The sequence below is a fragment of the Rhamphochromis longiceps genome, linkage group LG19 (genome assembly GCF_057381845.1).
Source record: "Rhamphochromis longiceps isolate RC_006_pf linkage group LG19, R_longiceps_female_GT1.1, whole genome shotgun sequence".
Lineage (NCBI taxonomy): Eukaryota > Metazoa > Chordata > Actinopteri > Cichliformes > Cichlidae > Rhamphochromis > Rhamphochromis longiceps.
Genome location: NC_140575.1, coordinates 3,782,063 through 3,802,321, shown reverse-complemented (window position 1 = coordinate 3,802,321; position 20,259 = coordinate 3,782,063). Strand labels below are relative to the sequence as shown.

At 39.1% G+C, this 20,259-nt stretch overlaps 1 protein-coding gene across 2 annotated transcripts in view; it reads right to left on the bottom strand.

Annotated features, from left to right (window-relative positions):
* syne3 (spectrin repeat containing, nuclear envelope family member 3) overlaps nucleotides 1–14,135 on the bottom strand; it is a 55,132-nt gene extending 40,997 nt beyond the window's left edge. For both annotated transcript variants that reach the window (XM_085391894.1, XM_085391895.1), the window contains exons 1-3: nucleotides 13,991–14,135; nucleotides 6,952–7,109; nucleotides 2,536–2,708 (exon numbers count right to left, since the gene is read on the bottom strand). In XM_085391894.1, coding sequence (XP_085248020.1) covers nucleotides 2,536–2,708; nucleotides 6,952–7,095 — 317 coding nt within the window. In that variant the 5' untranslated portion in view covers nucleotides 7,096–7,109; nucleotides 13,991–14,135. The remainder of the gene's footprint in view (nucleotides 1–2,535; nucleotides 2,709–6,951; nucleotides 7,110–13,990) is intronic.
* Nucleotides 14,136–20,259: the final 6,124 nt, after the last annotated feature.

The window sequence follows — 20,259 nt, the reverse complement described above, 5'->3', positions numbered from 1 at the left end:
GACCAGATTAGACTTTGCCAGAAAATATCTAAAAGAGATGTCACATAAAAAGAGATGGCGTGTGCAATAGTTAGGGTTTAAAGTTGCTTGTTTACTTTGATTGTTTGTTTGTTTTGTTTTTTTGCACGACACCAGAACAACAGCAGGTGTCCGTAAGTTGCAGTTGCGGTACTATGGCACCTAGCCAGCCCTACAGAAGAGGAGGGGACTTAAAGGGAGTGATTTTTTTTAAGTGACAGGTAATTTGAAATGCAACATTTCTATCAGCTCAAAAATCAGCAAACACAAAAACTGCTTGTGCAGAGTTTGTCTCAGTGTGTTGCAGCTAAAGGTCCAGCTGCTGTATTTGACAGGGAGAGAAAAGAAAGAGATAACTTTCCATCAGAGATGGAGAAAGATAAGAAAGACAGGACAGGAAGGAGAGGTTAGATTTAAAGGTAAGGACTGCTCAGTGGGGTTTGATAAACTGGAAATTTAAAGCTTACATGCAAGTCCTTATGTTTTCAAATCAGAGGTCTGTGCACCTAACATGTTTTTTTATATTATGAAACATGCTGTAAATTGAACGTTAGAGGTAGACTAACTGTGGCATTTAAAGACTGCATGAAAATATTCTTTAGGTTAGTTTGGTGTACTGTGATGCATTTAAATTCAAGAACAGTGTGTGACTGATACACAGTGGCTGTGGCCATGGTCAGAGTTAGGTTACATCGAGTGTAGCAGAGATTAATGTAAATTTAAGCTGATGATGCTGAGATTCATTTTGACTGAATTCCACCTTCATACCAACTACATACCATCTAGAAAAATACAGTATACTGTCAATGAAAAGGATGGAAATCAGCGAGGACAACTCATGACATGTCTGCTTACATCTTTCTGAATTTAGTTGTGCAAATCCACAAGGAGCAGTGTGTGACAGCAGTAGCCCAGATCAGCTGATCACAGCCTGTAGACCAAGAAACTCTAACAGAGCTCTCAATAAAAATTATTGTGAGTTGTGATTCTTCCCCACACTACTACAACTGATTTTAGGGTTCCCTCAGCAGCTGAATCCCACTTCAACTCCTGACTGTGCTCATTTTCCTGTTTAGAGGCAGTCACACTAATGTAGGCATAAGAAAATCAAGTTTAAAAATGTTGCTTCTTCTTCTTCTTTCTGATTCAAGCTGAGTACTGTTAGAATTAAAAATTATATTAAAGTTTGTATTCCCATTTTCTAATATTATTTTATTATTGCATTAATATAGCACACGGCTCAGTTAGCTTTGCACAGAAAGCTGGTAGAAACTTTCTTTAAGTACATTTCAAAGCCTGTACTTCTTTTTTACTTTTACTTGAGTAAATAAGTTTAAGTACTGGTTCAACTGTTAACACTAGTATCTGTAGGGCTGCACGATTTTGCATAAAATGAGAATCACGATTTTTTTGCTTAGAATTGAGATCACGATTTTCTTTTCCAGTATAAATATTTATTGCACTTATTAACTGCACATCAACTTTGTAACAGTTGAGACTGAATATAAAAACAATAAATAAACATAAAAACAACAAATGTCTCACGTTTTGTTGTTGCAGCAAAATGTTGTACTGCTTGAAATTCCGTCTCCACCGTTGCTCGACGCTGCGTGTACAGAGCAGGTAGTGCAACAATAGAAAAATAGTTGCGGGACGGCACTGTGTAGCGTTTGTCTAGGGTGTTGATCATTTTCCCAAATCCCTCATTTTGCACAGTGTTGATGGGAGCCATATCTTTGGTCAGGTGATAAGTGATAGCCTCCGTGATTTCTTTGTGCCTGCGGGAGGTCGACGGGTATAGGGAAGCGCTGTATAAGGTTCCCGTTATTGATGTTTGGGTGGTTGACCGGGACGGATTTTCTCCTGTCACTTTCTCGTCATCCCTGACGTGCTCTCCGTTGTTTTCTCCCTGCTAATTTTAGCAGCCAGCTTCTGTATCACGTGGTATAAGGCTCCGCCCTTGTCATTTGTTGAGCAGGAAGAGTGAGCGCTTGTTTTCATGCAGAGTACGTCCCGGATCAAAATGCGGTACAATCGTCGTCGTCGTCTTTTTTCTTTAAATCGTTGTCATTTGGAAATGAGATCGCACATAAGTATGAATTGAGATCGCGATTTTCTAACGATTAATTGTGCAGCTCTAAGTATCTGTACTTCTACTTAAGTAGAAGAGGCGTACTTTCACCTCCTCTGCTAATAATAGACTGAATGCCACGTTGAGGCCGTCATTTTTTGTATCTACTCCCATCCAGAATTTTCTGAGAAATGTCAGAATTATGAGATTTTTTCAAGCTACACGAAAACATCACTGTGTGTTGTAACAGGAAGTGATACTCTAACGCAGAGAGAGGCAACACCAAGTAAGAGCCTTTTTCTCTAGTTTAGACCCACTAAGCTGAGCTTATACGGTAAGGCAATTCAAAAACAGAACATGAAGTCAAGGCTGCCCTCAGGCCAAACCAACCAGTAATGCTACACATTACCACACATCCTGCACTCCTGAACAGTGTAGATGACCACCTGTGACAGTGGGTGATGTAGGTGCAGGTCTCTTCCCAGAGGCCTTTCAGGTCTTTGAGCTGAGTATGGGTGTGGTTCCTGAGCTCTTCATTTCCATTCTGCAGAAGCTGCTCAGCAGCCACCAGCACCATGTCCATCTTCACACGGCCTTCTTCCTCTGACTGGCGGATCTTCTGTTGTCGAGAAAGGTGGAATTGAGAGAGAGAGAATGAACTGTGGATAAATCTAATTTTAACAAAATTGCCTGAGCTAAATAAAACATGAAGTGAAGTATGTTCATATGTAATGGAATTTGTTAAGTATAACATGAAAACAAAAATAGATTTTAATGTTTAAACTTTTTTTGAATCATGTACAAACCCAAATCAGAAAAAGTTGGGCCAGTATGGAAAACACAAATAAAAAAAGAAAGTAGTGATTTCTAAATTTACTTTGACTTCTATTTCATTGCAGACAATATGAACACAAAATATTTCAGGTTTTGTCTGGACACCTTCATTTCATTTGTAAACATACATAATTTTCTGTAGTTCAGACCTGCAACATATTCCAAAAAGTGTTGGGGCAGGAGCAATTTAGGGCTAGTAATCAGGTAAATTGGTTAAATATGTTACGTTAGACTCTTTTTCTCTAATTGATCTTTCTGAGTCAACTTCAATAATTACTTCCTCCAAACCATCAACGTGTCTTTTAGACCCCATTCCTACAAAACTGCTCAAAGAAGTCCTGCCATTAATTAATTCTTCGATCTTAAATATGATCAACCTATCTCTAATGATCGGCTATGTACCACAGGCCTTCAAGCTGGCTGTAGTTAAACCTTTACTCAAAAAGCATCTCTAGACCCAGCAGTCTTAGCTAATTATAGGCCAATCTCCAACCTTCCTTTATATCAAACATCCTTGAAAGAGTAGCTGTCAAACAGCTAACAGATCATCTGCAGAGGAATGGTTTATTTGAAGAGTTTCAGTCAGGTTTCAGAGCTCATCACAGCACAGAAACAGCTTTAGTGAAGGTTACAAATGATCTTCTTATGGCCTCTGACAGTGGACTCATCTCTGTGCTTGTCCTGCTAGACCTCAGTGCAGCGTTCGATACTGTCGACCATAATATCCTATTAGAGCGATTAGAACATGCTGTAGGTATTACAGGTACTGTGCTGCAGTGGTTTGTATCATATCTATCTAATAGACTCCAGTTTGTGCATGTAAATGGAGAGTCCTCTTCACACACTGAGGTTAATTATGGAGTTCCACAGGGTTCAGTGCTAGGACCAATTCTGTTTACATTATACATGCTACCCTTAGGCAGTATCATTAGAAGACATAGCATACATTTTCACTGCTATGCTGATGACACCCAGCTCTATCTGTCCATGAAGCCAGATAACACACACCAATGAGTTAGACTGCAGGAATGTCTTAAAGACATAAAGACCTGGATGGCCGCTAACTTTCTGCTTCTTAATTCAGATAAAACTGAGGTTATTGTACTCGGCCCTGAAAAGCTTAGAAATATGGTATCTAACCAGATTCTTACTCTGGATGGCATTACCTTGGCCTCCAGTAACGCTGTGAGGAACCTTGGAGTCATTTTTGACCAGGACATGTCCTTCAATGCACATATTAAACAAATATGTAAGACTGCGTTCTTCCATTTGCGCAACATCTCTAAAATTAGAAATATCCTGTCTCAGAGTGACGCTGAAAAACTAGTTCATGCATTTATTACTTCCAGGCTGGACGACTGTAATTCATTATTATCAGGATGTCCAAAAAACTCACTGAAAAGCCTTCAGCTAATCCAAAATGCTGCAGCAACAGTCCTGACAGGGACCAGAAAGAGAGAGCATATTTCTCCTGTTTTGGCTTCCCTTCATTGGCTTCCTGTTAAGTCCAGAGTTGAATTCAAAATCCTGCTCCTCACATACAAGGTCTTAAATAATCAGGCCCCATCTTATCTTAATGACCTTGTAGTACCATATCACCCTATTAGAGCACTTTGCTCTCGCTCTGCAGGCCTACTTGTTGTTCCTAGAGTATTTAAAAGTAGAATGGGAGGCAGAGCCTTCAGTTTTCAGGCCCCTCTTCTGTGGAACCAGCTTCCAGTTTGGATTCAGGAGACAGACACTATCTCTATTTTCAAGATTAGGCTTCAAACTTTCCTTTTTGCTAAAGCATATAGTTAGGGCTGGACCAGGTGACCCTGAATCCTCCCTTAGTTATGCTGCAATAGATGTAGGCTGCCGGGGGATTCCCATGATGCATTGAGTTTTTCCTTTCCAGTCACCTTTCTCACTCACTATGTGTTAACAGACCTCTCTGCATTGAATCATATCTGTTATTAATCTCTGGTTCTCTTCCACAGCATGTCTTTATCCTGTCTTCCTTCTCTCACCCCAACCAATCACAGCAGATGGCCCCGCCCCTCCCTGAGCCTGGTTCTGCTGGAGGTTTCTTCCTGTTAAAAGGGAGTTTTTCCTTTCCACTGTCGCCAAAGTGCTGCTCATAGGGGGTCATATGATTGTTGGGTTTTTCTCTGTATCTATGAAGCGCCTTGAGGCGACTTTTGTTGTGATTTGGCGCTATATAAATAAAATTGAATCGAATTGAATTGAAATAAGGATGTGATGTCAACAGATGATTGTAATTATGATTTGGTACAAAAGCAGCATCCAAGAAAGGTCTATTCCTTTAGGAGCAATGATGTGCCGAGGATCGCCTGTCTGCCAACAAATAGGTAAAGGAATTATTAAAATGTTTAAAAACAATGTTCCTCAAAGAAAGATTGTGTATAACATTCTTAAAGGATTCAAGGAATCTGAAGGAATTTCAGTGCGTAAATGATAAGGGCGCAAGCCCAATATGAACAACCGTGATCTCTGATCCCTCAGGCGGCACTGCATCAAGAATCGTCATTCATCTATAAACGATATTACCACATGGGCACAGGACTACTTTGGCAAGGCTTTGTCAAGTACCACAATACGTAGCTTTGTCCACAAATGCCAGTTAAAACTGTTCTGTGCCAAAAGGATGGACCATCACACAGTAGAAACGTGTTCAAACGAATTTCTGTATTTCAAGTATTTTTGGGGAGAAATGGACGCCGTGTACTCCAGACCAAAGAAGAAAATGGTAACCTAGAAGGTTACCAGCAACAAGTTGCCCTTAAGACTTGTTTGCAGAAAGAATGGGACAAAATTACACCTGAAAGACTTCATCACTTGGTGTCTGTAGTCCCTAAACGTCTTTTAAGTGTTATGGTAACTGGTAAATGCTTTACTGTTCGAACCTTTTTTGTGTCCCAAGAACCAAAATTTGAATACATGTTAATTTTGAAAACAAACAAACAAACCCCATAAAATTCATGAGGAACACATTAAATAATGCGCTGTTGTATTGTTTTCAATGTAATACAGGTAAAAGATAATTTAACAAAGTACTGTTTTCAGTTTGATTTTAATTTAACACACCGTCCCAACTTTCTGTGATTTGGGGTATGGTTTTTTTTTTGTTTTGTTTTTTAGTCACAGAGTGTATGATAAGGTGTGGTTGGACATCCGGTGATTAGATATCGCAGGTATTGAAAGTTATGTGAAAAAGAGATATGGGGTTTTACCTTTTTCTTCTGCAACACGAGCAGTTCAGAGTAGTCCAGCAGAGACGCCATAGGACATTGACAGCTGCCCAAATTGTGAACTTGCAAAACTGTTTTGTATTTTTTCTCTGCTCATTTTTGCCGTGTTAGATTATAGATTAGGGAGGATTTAGATAAGTGCATCTTCAGATCTGATTGTGCTTATCCTCACCTCCAACCTTTCTCCTCACAAAAATTAGAACAAGGTCGGCATTAGTAGGTTAATTAGACAAGTATTTTGTTTCTGTCTAAATTGTGGCATTCCCTTTTAGCCCTTTGTGAAACAATATTTGGTGACCTGTAATTTTTTATTTACTCATCTGAGAAAACAACACCATCTTTGATTATTTTGAAAGTTCAACTAACCGATGTGTATGTGTACTTTATTAATCCCCGTAGGAAAATTACTCCTCTGCATTTAATCCATTCACTCAGTGAAGCAGTGGGAAGCCAAAAATCCAGTGCCCGGGGAGCAGTGTGTAGGGACGGTACTTTGCTCGGGGGTACGTCAGGGTAGCCGTTCGGTGGATTTGAACCCCCAACCCTTCGGGGCAAACACTCTACCTACTGAGCTACCTCCTTCCCCCACCAGCCCTGGCCTGCCTCATGTTTTCCCGAATGGCTGGCATGATGTAATTCCAGCAGTCCTTGAGATCAAATAGCTGCTTTCCACCGGGTTATGTCTCCTCAAGTTAGACCCTGTCTGAAACTGGTCAGATGTATAACAACACAGCATGGGTCAGAAGGGAAGGGTCAAGATTAATTTTACCAACCCACCTCTGTCTCCCTAAGTCTGGCCTCCAGAGCCTGACGGGGGCCCTGCGTGTTGTCATTGGCCTTCAGCCTCTCTTGGATGGCTGTCATCCAGGACTTGGCTGAATCCAGGTTGTCTGTGAACTCCTGCTGCTCCGGTAGAGTCATGACTAGTTCTGGGTCTGAAAAGAACAACAGCAGGCAGTTTTAGTAGACACTTTCTACTGAAGAGGAACTTTACCAGCTGTAGGTTGGTGACGTTTTGAGAAACAACTTGAACAACACTTTGATATGAACAAGAGTAGAATCATTGCATATCCACTTCAGGTTCTTGTTACAATCAGTGACTCCGTACATATGGCTGTGCTCGTTTGCAGCAAAGCAGTGAGGAGTTTTTTCTGTAAAAAAATCATGGTTAGACTGAAGGTTTCTAAGGGGTTCTATATGGTCATTTGCAAAAACTTCACGCTTTGCTCCAAGACATAAAAACTATCTATCTATATTGTATATATTGACCGCCCACAGGGGCGAGTGGGGAATTTATTTTTATTTTTATTATAACAAAAAAAACCCCAAAAAAAAAACCACCCAGCACGCCCCTGCGGGCGGTTTATCCTTCAAGCTCGGGTCCTCTACCAGAGGTCTGGGAGCTTGAGGGTCCTGCGCAGTATCTTAGCTGTTCCCAAGACTGCGCTCTTCTGGACAGAGATCTCCGATGTTATTCCCGGGATCTGCTGGAGCCACTCGCCTAGCTTGGGAGTCACCGCACCTAGTGCTCCGATTACCACGGGGACCACCGTTACCTTCACCCTCCACATCCTCTCGAGCTCTTCCCTGAGCCCTTGGTATTTCTCCAACTTCTCGTGTTCCTTCTTCCTGATGTTGCTGTTATTCGGAACTGCTACATCGATCACTACGCCCGTCTTCTTCTGTTTGTCTACCACCACTATGTCCGGTTGGTTAGCCATCACCATTTTGTCCGTCTGTATCTGGAAGTCCCACAGGATCTTAGCTCGGTCATTCTCCACCACCCTTGGGGGCATCTCCCATTTTGACCTTGGGACTTCCAGGTTATACTCGGCACAGATGTTTCTGTACACTATGCCGGCCACTTGGTTATGGCGTTCCATGTACAGTGGGGCAAAAAAGTATTTAGTCAGCCACCGATTGTGCAAGTTCCCCCACCTAAAATGATGACAGAGGTCAGTAATTTGCACCAGAGGTACACTTCAACTGTGAGAGACGGAATGTGAAAAAAAAAAAATCCATGAATCCACATGGTAGGATTTGTAAAGAATTTATTCGTAAATCAGGGTGGAAAATAAGTATTTGGTCAATAACAAAAATACAACTCAATACTTGGGGTTGAGGTCTGGAGACTGGCTAGGCCACTCCAGGACTTTCAAATGCTTCTTACGGAGCCACTCCTTTGTTGCCCGGGCGGTGTGTTTTGGACCATTGTCATGTTGGAAGACCCAGCCTCGTTTCATCTTCAAAGTTCTCACTGATGGAAGGAGGTTTTGGCTCAAAATCTCACGATACATGGCCCCATTCATTCTGTCCTTAACACGGATCAGTCGTCCTGTCCCCTTGGCAGAAAAACAGCCCCATAGCATGATGTTTCCACCCCCATGCTTCACAGTAGGTATGGTGTTCTTGGGATGCAACTCAGTATTCTTCTTCCTCCAAACACCACGAGTTGAGTTTATACCAAAAAGTTCTACTTTGGTTTCATCTGACCACATGACATTCTCCCAATCCTCTGCTGTATCATCCATGTGCTCTCTGGCAAACTTCAGACGGGCCTGGACATGCACTGGCTTCAGCAGCGGAACACGTCTGGCACTGCGGGATTTGATTCCCTGCCGTTGTAGTGTGTTACTGATGGTGACCTTTGTTACTTTGGTCCCAGCTCTCTGCAGGTCATTCACCAGGTCCCCCCGTGTGGTTCTGGGATCTTTGCTCACCGCTCTCATGATCATTTTGACCCCACGGGATGAGATCTTGCGTGGAGCCCCAGATCGAGGGAGATTATCAGTGGTCTTGTATGTCTTCCATTTTCTGATGATTGCTCCCACAGTTGATTTTTTTCACACCAAGCTGCTTGCCTATTGTAGATTCACTCTTCCCAGTCTGGTGCAGGTCTACAATACTTTTCCTGGTGTCCTTCGAAAGCTCTTTGGTCTTGGCCATGGCGGAGTTTGGAGTCTGACTGTTTGAGGCTGTGGACAGGTGTCTTTTATACAGATGATGAGTTCAAACAGGTGCCATTCATACAGGTAACGAGTGGGGGACAGAAAAGCTTCTTACAGAAGACGTTACAGGTCTGTGAGAGCCAGAGATTTTCCTTGTTTGAGGTGACCAAATACTTATTTTCCACCCTAATTTACGAATAAATTCTTTACAAATCCTACCATGTGGATTCATGGATTTTTTTTTCACATTCTGTCTCTCACAGTTGAAGTGTACCTCTGGTGCAAATTACTGACCTCTGTCATCATTTTAAGTGGGGGAACTTGCACAATCGGTGGCTGACTAAATACTTTTTTGCCCCACTGTATGCCCTGCCTGCTAGCATCTTGCACCCTGCTGTTATGTGCTGGATTGTCTCTGGGGCATCTTTACACAGCCTGCACCTGGGGTCTTGCCGGGTGTGATAGACCCCAGCCCCTCCCTCTCTCTATATAGATAGCTCGATAGCTAGATAGATAGCTAGATAGATAACTAGATAGATAGCTAGATCACAGATGATGAATTTACTATTAAAAAAAAGACAAGACTCAATCAGCAAAAGTCCTCTCTAAACCCTCTTGTGTACTGGTAGTGATTCAGAGATGCTCCTGAGAAAATGGGGAGTAAGGATGGGAATTGATAATAATTTGGCTTTTCTGATTCTGATAGTCATCACTTGTCAATTCAATTCCAAATTGTCATTTGGTTCTCCTTGGCTCCACTTTCAGAGTCACCACAGAGTTGAGCTAAGCAGCATCAAAGACATTACATTCATGCAAATTAACTGCATGCTGTGTGGTCAAGTGTTTGTCATATTGGAGGCGTTCAGTCTTTGTTGTGATCAGTGTTGAAATTGCTACTGAAAAAAAGTAATAATTACACATATTACACAGAACACTTTTCTTAACAGTAATGCAGTATGTTACTAAATTACACCCAGGAGAAAGTAATCTGTTATACTGCTCATTATATTAATTATGCATTTCTGTCCTGGATGCAGTTTCCACTTTGCACAAAAAGACAACAGAATGATAATAAAGTAAAAGTAATATCCATATCCATGCTGTAGACCAGCGGTCCCCAACCTTTGTTGCGCCACGGACCGGTTTATGCCCGACAATATTTTCACGGACCGGCCTTTAAGGTGTCGCGGATAAATACAACAAAATAAAACTAGTACCGGTACCGAAAAAAAGAAGATTTATTCATAACACACGTTAAAAGACCCAGGAAAACCGAGTTAACAATAAAAACGATAACAAAATAACGCTGAAAACCAATAAAAACCCTGAAAACCATACATTTCACACCTGAGCCTCAACTCTCGCTGCCCGGTACCAAACGGCTCACGGACCGGTACCAGTCCGAGGCCCGGGGGTTGGGGACTGCTGCTGTAGACTATGGCAATATTTTCATCCTCCAGCACACAAACTGAAATCAGTTTATTGTAGCACAACAGCAAAAGATTAAATGGGATCGAAAGTTCAAGGAAGTGTAGCTCAGGTGGCAGAGCAGACCACCTACCAACCGGAAGGTTGGTTGTTTGATCTCTGTCTGTTCGTCTGTATGCCAAATATCCTTGGGCAAGATACTAACCCCATGTTGCTCTCCGATGTATCCATCTGAGTATGAATGCATGTGAATATTAGATAGAAAGTGCAAAGGAAGCAAGTGCTTGTGTGAATGAGGCAAGTTTTGTAAAGTGCTTTGAGTGTTCAGACTAGAAAAGCCAGTCCACCATGACCAACAAATTCCAAGGAATTGAACTAGCGGTTCTTGATTCACATTCATAATCTCTGAACTCGACTAAGAATTGGGATCAAAACCAAGATTCGTTGTGGGCTAACCTGAGAGACAAACCTGAGGACTCTGAGAGTTTAAGTACATGCTGTGGTAAAAGTAAAATACACCAAATAATAAGATGATCTAAAATTCTGTGCTAAACTTATATTAGAATTTATAAAGAACAGTGTCTATTTATTTCAGCATAAATGTAAAAGCTTCATTGCTGGTTCCACACTTTATTGTAGATCAATTACAAACAAAACCTGAACCTCTGCCCTGGACGATTAGAACTCCTGATGGCTCTGACATTCTCAGGCCACATTTTGCTGTTATCCCAACAGAAGGTTGGTAACGCCTAGGGTTAGGGCTGCAGCTACTGATTATTTTATTAATCGAGTAATCTATTGACTATTCAGTCAATGAATCAAGTAATCAGATATGAAATACTTCTGTCTTATTAATGACAAATGATAAACATTCAAAAGACAAAAAAAAACAGCTATTTAAAAAAAAAAAATCATTTATTTTCATTTTAGAAATTGCAATGTTTTAAAGTTCAACTGCATACAACTGTCAAAAACAAAACAAAACACAAAAAAACTAGAAGCTGTGACTGTATTTACTTTCTATATTTAAATTTCATTTTTTTAAAGAAAACATTTTTTTAAATGCAAAAATATTTAAAGAATCTCAAATGTGCTCAAACGTCAAAGCCAAATAAAATAAGACAGCGGTCCCCAACCCCCGCGAGAGTTGAGGCTCGGGTGTGAAATTTAGGGTTTTCAGAGTTTTTATCATTAACTTGGTTTCCATGGGCCTTTTCCCGTGTTGTAGTTGTGCGTCTTATTTTGAAAGAAATATTTACGCGTTACCATAGCGACCAGAGAGCATTAAGGGGCAGAGAAGAGGATGTTACTCTCAATGTTGTTGGCGCATTTCAGGAGGACGCTGCTAATAAAGTTACACAGTGAATTTGGGTTTATTATTATATTTACAAAATACCACAGTTTTTGTCTTGGTCGTGTCATTTTATTTTGTTGTACTTATCTGCGACACTTTACAGGCCGGTCCATGAAAATATACATGCAATCTAAACTAAGGCATCAAATATTTATTTCACCTCTATAACTTTGTCTCTCAGGTTTTCTGACATTAATCTGGGGTGTACTGACAGTGTATTATCTCCTGAATGGGGTAGATTTGGAGTGTGTGTATTCACATTTATCAAGCAAGTGAATAAGTAAGTTTGCCAGTTTGTTTTGATGCAGAATTTTTCTTCTGCTGAAAACAAAACGTTATGATGGTGTAGATGTTAAAAATTAATATTAACAATATTAACAAGCCTTTTGTTGATCTACATATTTTATTTTATTTTTTTTACATTATTTACATTTGATCTTTTACATTGTATATAATGTCTATTGATTTTATTGTTTATTTTAATATTTTAATATTTGTGTACAGCGCTTTGTGATTGCCTGTCTGCGAAAAGCGCTTAATAAAGTTTACTTACTTACTTACTTACTTACTTACTTACTTACTTACTTACAATAATTCAGTGGGGAAAAAAACCTGAGGTCAGGGGACTCAGAGTTTTACTTTCCCCAAGTAGATTTTTTACTAAATAAGTAAAAGAAAAATCTTTTATGCGAACATGCTGAATTAACTTAGCAAATTCATAGCCTGCTTCATGTGACTGACTGCCAGGCCAAGTGAACCCAGATAAGAGAAGAATACTCTTATTATGACACTTTGTTATGATCTGGCACCTATCTGTCCATCATATATATGGAACACATGTGGGTGATTTGCTCCAACTTCCACAAATGTAATAAGGCCAGCTCAGCACTACACACAAAGTCACTGTGACTTCAGAATGCGTTATAAGGAAAACACAAGTTACAGAATGAGAATATGAGTAACTGTGATGAAGTTCACTGCAGAAGCCAAAGCCCAAAAAAGAAAAAAAAAACCCAAGGGAAAATAGAAAGGCAGCACAGGCCCCTCTCATGAGTGACTCACTTTCCCCCACCACAGCATTCCTTCTAACAAATATCTGCACACTCTACCTCAGACTATGGAGGCTTGCTAATACTTAGGACTTCATTTCCCGACTCAAGATAGGAAATTTTAAATCTTTGTTTATCCTTGCCAACACCCACGTGCTTTTCCCTTATTAAAAATTGTTTCATCTTCATTGCTAATGCCTTGTTTCATTAGAACTGGCGTTATATTTGACGACTAAATGTAGCTACTAGTATACTAGCTGGCATCCCCTTTTATTGCTTTGTTTGTTGTCAGGTGAGTCAGCAACGCAGCGAGTTAAAAAGGAAATGCAGATGTGTTCGGGTTTGCTCACAACAAGCAACGTTGCCAAGTTCCAACGAAAACTTTTCACTTGCGTTGTAACAAATTCTTTCTCTCTCACACACACCGAGCAGCTGACACGTTTTGCGCCCCCGCCGGAACCTTTGTTTTGGTTTGCTTGATTGTATCATGGCTGTAGTGACACCCCGCTTCCTTCCTCACAGCTCGTGCGGTCAACTCGCATTACCATTATTTCCAACTTTTACACGCATCTACAATTGACGGCGGTACAATTAAACAAATTATCTGTCATGCTAAGCCAGGTTCCCATGCTCATTTAGAATTCAAAGGCACATGTGAATATTCATACATAGTTCAACTTCCACACCTAACTACAGTCTCGTTTTTAACGACTTTTATGCTATGCTATGGTATGCTAAACTATCAGGCAAAATTCAAGGTCGGTGCCCCACTGGTTTACTGTTAAAAGCACATACATACATACATACATACATACATACATACATACATACATACATACATACACACAACTAAACCATGTGCGTTCATTTCAGTTCTACCTAACTCTTTCTTGCATAGTATTTTAACAGAGAGCAACTCTAAGTACAGTACAGAGAGTTATCCGTGTTTGTAGCTAGAGCTAGTTCTGTGATTCGGCTATCTCCACGACGGTGCATTTACTATCATGTGGCATAAAACAAATACAATAAAAACTTACAGCTTTGAGTTCATCAAGTGAGAGAAGCCACCGCCGCGATCGCTGTACTTCTATGTTGTGTACAGCAAAGTTACAAAAGGCAGGAAGTAACCCTGGCCTTCGGGGGCTGGAGTGTACGGCAAGCAAGGCAGCCTGCCTTGCTGCCTTCAAGGACACCATGTAAACTGCAAATGACCTGATGTTTCAAACTAACCCAGAAATGTGCTTCAGACGCAGATAAAAACAAACAAACAAAAAAACACTAAAGGAATTAAATACTGTTAAATAATATTGCTAAGGTTTCTGAAAAGTGGGATGAAAAAAGAAGATTTTAGATTTGTCAAAAGAAATACAAAAACAAATGCAAAACTACACAGAGAAATATCTCAAACAAACCGAGTAAAAGTATGAAAATTCCTGTAGCATTCGACATGCTTAGAAGGAAGATAGTACATTTTTGCCTATTCCTCAAATAGAGATAGAAACAGTAATCGTGAAATCACAATTTTATTTGACACATTCACGAAAAACATGCATACAGGTTTTTGTTGACTGCAGATTTGCAGGTTCCACTAATATGGTATTTCTGACCGTTAATTGCATACCGTTCTCAGTTCTAGTCGTATTACTAGAGTGTTTCCGCCAGAACCTGAACTCAACAGATTGAACCAGAGGACTAAACAAACCCGGAGCAGCTGCTGAGTCCGGAGGGGTGTAACTACGAAGCAAGATTAATGGCTTAGCGCGTGTCGAGTTATCTGTGTCGCGAAGTTTTAACCGGCTAAATCACCATGGTAACTTACAGACTTAAGTAGAAATACAGATACTTCTGTTAAAAATTTCAGTAAAAACAGATCGGACAATTCATAAGATAAGGGATATAGAAACTAATCAAATAATTTATGACTCTAAAGAGATTGGAAATCAGTTTAGGAACTACTATAGAAAGTTATACAGTCAACCTCTCTCCGCTGACATTGATCAAATAAAAGCTTTTCTTGAGAAACTGGATTTACCCTCAATTGGGAACAATCAAAATGACCTTATGACCTCTCCTATTACAAAAACAGAGATAGATAAAGCAATAAATAAATTAAAATCAAATAAATCTCCCGGCAGTGACGGTTTACCCTCCGAGTGGTATAAAACTTTTAAAGAACAGCTTATACCACTACTCGAAAAATCATTCAATTATACACTCGAACATGGTGAAATGCCCCCTTCATGGAAAGAAGCGGTTATAACAGTGATCCCCCCCAAAAAAATCAAGTGAGATTTATTCAGATTATAGACCTATATCAGTACTCAATGTTGACTATAAAATATATACCTCAATTATTTCTAAAAGATATGAATATTTTATTAGAGATATTATCAATGAAGATCAGACAGGCTTTATAAAGGGACATCAAACCCAAGACAATATAAGGAGAACTTTATATATTATCAATCATATTCAACAAAAAGGAAAATGTGCAGTCTTTATAAGCCTCAATGCAGAAAAGGCTTTTGATAGCGTAAATTGGAATTTTCTATATCAGGTACTTGAGAAATTTGGATTTAATGATAAAGCTATCAGATGTATTAAAACGCTTTATCAAAACCCAACTGCAAGGATAAGAATAAACGGCAGTTTAACTGAGAGTATAAAATTAGAGCGGTCTACCAGACAGGGCTGCTGCCTCTCTCCTACTTTGTTTGCAATCTTTATAGAACCCCTTGCACAAGCAATTAGGCAAAATAGAAATCTTAAAGGAATAGTGGTGGGGGATGAGGAACATATTATAGGACTTTTTGCAGATGATGTGATCTGTTTTTTAGAGGATCCCGACATATGTATTCCCATATTAATTAAGCAACTCGACATATTTGGGTTTTATTCAGGATACAAGCATAACTTGAATAAAACTCAGATTTTAACATTCAACTATCTCCCATCCAAAACCATAAAACAAAAATATAATTTGAATTGGAGAGCAACAAAAATGAAATATTTTGAGGTAACCTTATCACAAAACGTTGAGGACTTATATAAACTTAACTACGTTAACTTAGATAAGGAAATTAAGAGAGATTTGGATAGGTGGGCTACTCTTCCATCAGATATTGGCGCTCGAATAGAGACGATAAAAGTATGTGTCTTACCCCGACTTCTCTACTTTTTTCAGTCACTACCCATTGATATACCTGAAAAACAATTTAGATTATGGGACAAAATTATATCCAAGTTTATATGGAATGGTCATAGACCAAGAATTAAATTTGAAACACTACAGATAAGAAAGGATAAGGGGGGTTTGGCACTCCCAAATCTTGAGGCATACTTTTATGCTGCACAAATCATTTGTTGGTGTGACAATGATTATGAAGCCAAATGGAAGAATTTAGAAAAATCAGCACAAGGAAGAGAAATTCAAAGCCTTACAGGAGACAGAAAAGAAACAATGAGAGTAATTAAACAGCTGAATTCAGTCACTCAGTTTACGCTTAAAATATGGTTTAACCTGATACAAAAATACAAACTAGAAAAAGAGCTTGGATTAGTTCGATGGATAGCCTATGATGAGGGTTTTACACCCGGTTATGTGGAACAAAGATTTAAACAGTGGATTCCTACTGGATTAACAGCGATGTGTACACTAATTAAAAATGGGAATTTTATGAGTTTCCAGGAGATTAAACAAAAATATGACCTAAGTAATCAAGATCACTACAGATATTTACAGATTCTGGACTTTTTTAATAAAGAAGTAAAACATAGTGTAGATCTGGATAAAAATTCGACAATTAAAACCATAACTGAAGTTTACAAAGCAAAAACAATTAGAACAATCTCTACAATTTACGAGCATATAATGGAGGCAAGAGGGTGTACAATAACATATGTAAAACTGAAGTGGCAGAGAGAGTTGGGAGTGAACATATCTGATGAGGAATGTTCACAAACCTGGAAAATACAGCAGTCAACAACATCATCACGTGCCTGGAGACTGCACTGCTGGGAAAATGTAATTAGATTTTTTATAACACCCAAAATTACGAACAAACATACCTCATTACCACAACCGTGTTGGAGGGGCTGTGGAGAGGTAAATGTGAATCATTCCCATGTGTTCTGGTTCTGTCCCAAGATTACAAAATTTTGGGAAGATATTCATTTAGTTATAGGTACAATTCTGGGTTATGCTGTATCTAAGACTTGTACATTAATATACTTTGGTGTCATTACGGGAAATGTGATGAAAGAAGGTAGATACATATTGAAAATTATGCTTGCTGCCTTTAAAAAGGCAATTACAAGAAAATGGAACAAGATAGACCCACCATCACAGGACGAATGGATCAAAATTATAGATGAAATACAAACCATGGAACAATTGACCTACAGAATAAGGACTCAGGAAGATCAATACCATAAAAAGTGGGAGAAATGGACTGAGCACATAAACCCAACAGGATAAAGACCAACACATTGATAATGAGAAATGATCAAACTGTAGAAACAAAGAGATCCAACATGTTTTTGTTTGTTTGTTTGTTTGTTTGTTATCCTACTTGTTGTATTTATCTTTTTGTTGTTGTTGTTGTTTTGTTGTTTTGTTTTGTTGTATAGTGTTTAAAGAAAAACAATAAAAAGAAAGTTTAAAAAAAATTCAGTAAAACTTGAGGTACTGATTCAACTTCTTTACTTCAATAAAAGTGAAAAAGTAATGGCTATGAAATGCACTCAAAGTAAGAAAGCAAAACGTGGCTCCTTAAAATACATTTCTACCATATTTTTTATGGAAAGGTAACTGGACGTTCTGCTATATTCATTATATACTAATATAATCGTAGTACATGAGAATACTGATGTTATTTAAATCTCAGTTCTAATTCTAATGAATGTTCTTTGCTTGAATCTATTATACAGGACACAAGCAGTAAGAGAGAATTTTAAATTATCTCATTTTTCTGTTGCCTACATGGTTGAGGATGACTTTGCCTCCACACCTAAACAGAAAAATGAGAACAGTCAGGCGTTAAAGTAAGATTCAAAAGATGGGGGAAGCCTAAGAGCTGTTGTTTTGTGCTGTTGCGTGGGGGAAATACTAAAAACTAGGATCATTTCTAATGTGAATTCCAGTAGATTTTCTTAATGGACGAGCTGCTCTTTATGGATTTACACAACTGAATTTGAAAACAACACGTAGGAAGATGTTTCAAAACTATCTCAGTCAACATGTAGTGAAATGCTTGTGTTCAAACTGCGGACATTCTGCAGCCGTAGCCTGGACCCTTATTGGATACCGGGTTGGAATCAGCCTTGCGACTCCCACTTCGAAACTGTATAAATGGCCTGTATTTGTATAGCACTTTACTTTAGTGTACCACTACACATCCAGCTGCTGGATACTACACTATTCAGATAAATAAATTAATCTCGGCTACACTTGATATATCACTGACCATGAACACCAAAGCCTTTACTGTGAGCTCACCACATTACTGCAAGCGAACCTGTTTTTCCTGCACAAAGCTACCGAGCATTTTCATGCAACATCTGAATAACACAAACATAGTCTATTTAATTTGTTGTGCAGAAAGGTAGTGCCAGCCTACATTACATAATATTCTGCCTACAATAAAACCTAGTTCTCCTGTAGACAGTTTTTACACTTATAATGGCTACCCTATGCCTGTGTCAAATTATTCATCCTCTGACACTTAAGACCAACCGTACAAGGCTAAACTACACCCTGGTGCTATGCCCACCTACCAACACATACATGAAGAAACACACACAGTCTCTGCTTTGCCTTTTTTCATTTTTTGATTGGAATTAATAAAAAATAAATAAATTATTGGTTATTTTTTACTATAGTCAATGCAGCTAGGTTTATGTTTGAATAATTCCAGCGACAGTTCTGTTCATGTTAACAGGTTTATATTCAAAAGGCTTGTACAAAATTAAAACACAGTCAACACTCAAAGAAAACAAATTTTTGCGCACTGTTTGCCTCCTGCTTAACCAACTGTTGTCTAAACTAAACAATAAATATAAGTAAATACAGAGAAGGCACAATTTCTAAGAGTACACTTTAGACACTTTCAAGGTCTATATTTTAAAATACATCAGAAAAACTCAGAAAGCCAGGGTGAATCCAGGCGTATTGAGAACATGCAATCTTTAAAGTCACAGGTTTACAGTCAGCTGTTCAAAGCAGTGCACAATTACTTCACATGAAGTCACATGCCTTTCCAAAACTGAGGGATCCTTTTAATGCAGTGTAAATAAGTTCTTTAAATTGTTCTTCATTCTCGACACCTCTTGGCAGATAGAGGCATAAGCTGCATGTCGTAAGCGTACAATATGCAGCGCAATCCTGGTTCCTGGTCATAAAACTATTGCAGGACTTTGGGAACCCCAGTGGTGGCAGCTCCAGTTACAAAGACCAGCAAGTCTTCAAATGTATGGTCCACTTCTTGCTCTGGTAAAACTAACAAATAACTAAAAAATAATACTTGAAGTGGTTGACCTTGAAGTGACATTTATGATTACAAAGAATAACTTTTTATTTTTATTTCTTAAAACATGAAAATCACTGCACTCTGTTATTACATTTTACACAGTAGTCCAAGGCTTTCAGAACTGGGTCACATTATAGACTGCGATAGCATGAAAGATTTCCTGTATCTTTCTTTGGAGGAGCAGACCTGAATTAGAGGATTATGATTGTTCGCAGGGTGGTCAGGACTGTCCATGATGGAGTACGGCTCATGGAGCACACCATAGCAAAGTACACGGCACTCACCAGAAGTGACTGACAGAACATCTTCAACATTTTGGTGCACACACAAGCTTCATTAGCAAAAACAGTCTGCTCATCCTCTTTGTGTTCTGCTGTGATGTCACACCCTCTTGTCTTATTCTTATGGGACGTTTCAAGAGCACTCTGATGACTTTGAGAAGGACATCTCAAGTTTACATTAAAAGCAAGTATTTTGTGTTCTTAAGATTGCTCATTTTAATTTTGGTTCAAATCTTAAAGACATCTCTAAGGCAGTATGACATCTTTCTAAAATACGGGAACATGGGGGCAGACAGAAGTGCTGTACATGTAGAAAAACACAACACACAAGAGAGGAAAAGAGTGCAAACAAATACATGGCCACTTTTTAAATTCCCCTCTTGTTTAGTTGACATGTGGACGCCCTCCAGAGGATAAGAAATGTATGACTCATACAGGTCTGTTTCCAAACTGCGCATGAGTTTTTTTTACACGTATGTGTGGAAAGATCAAAAATGA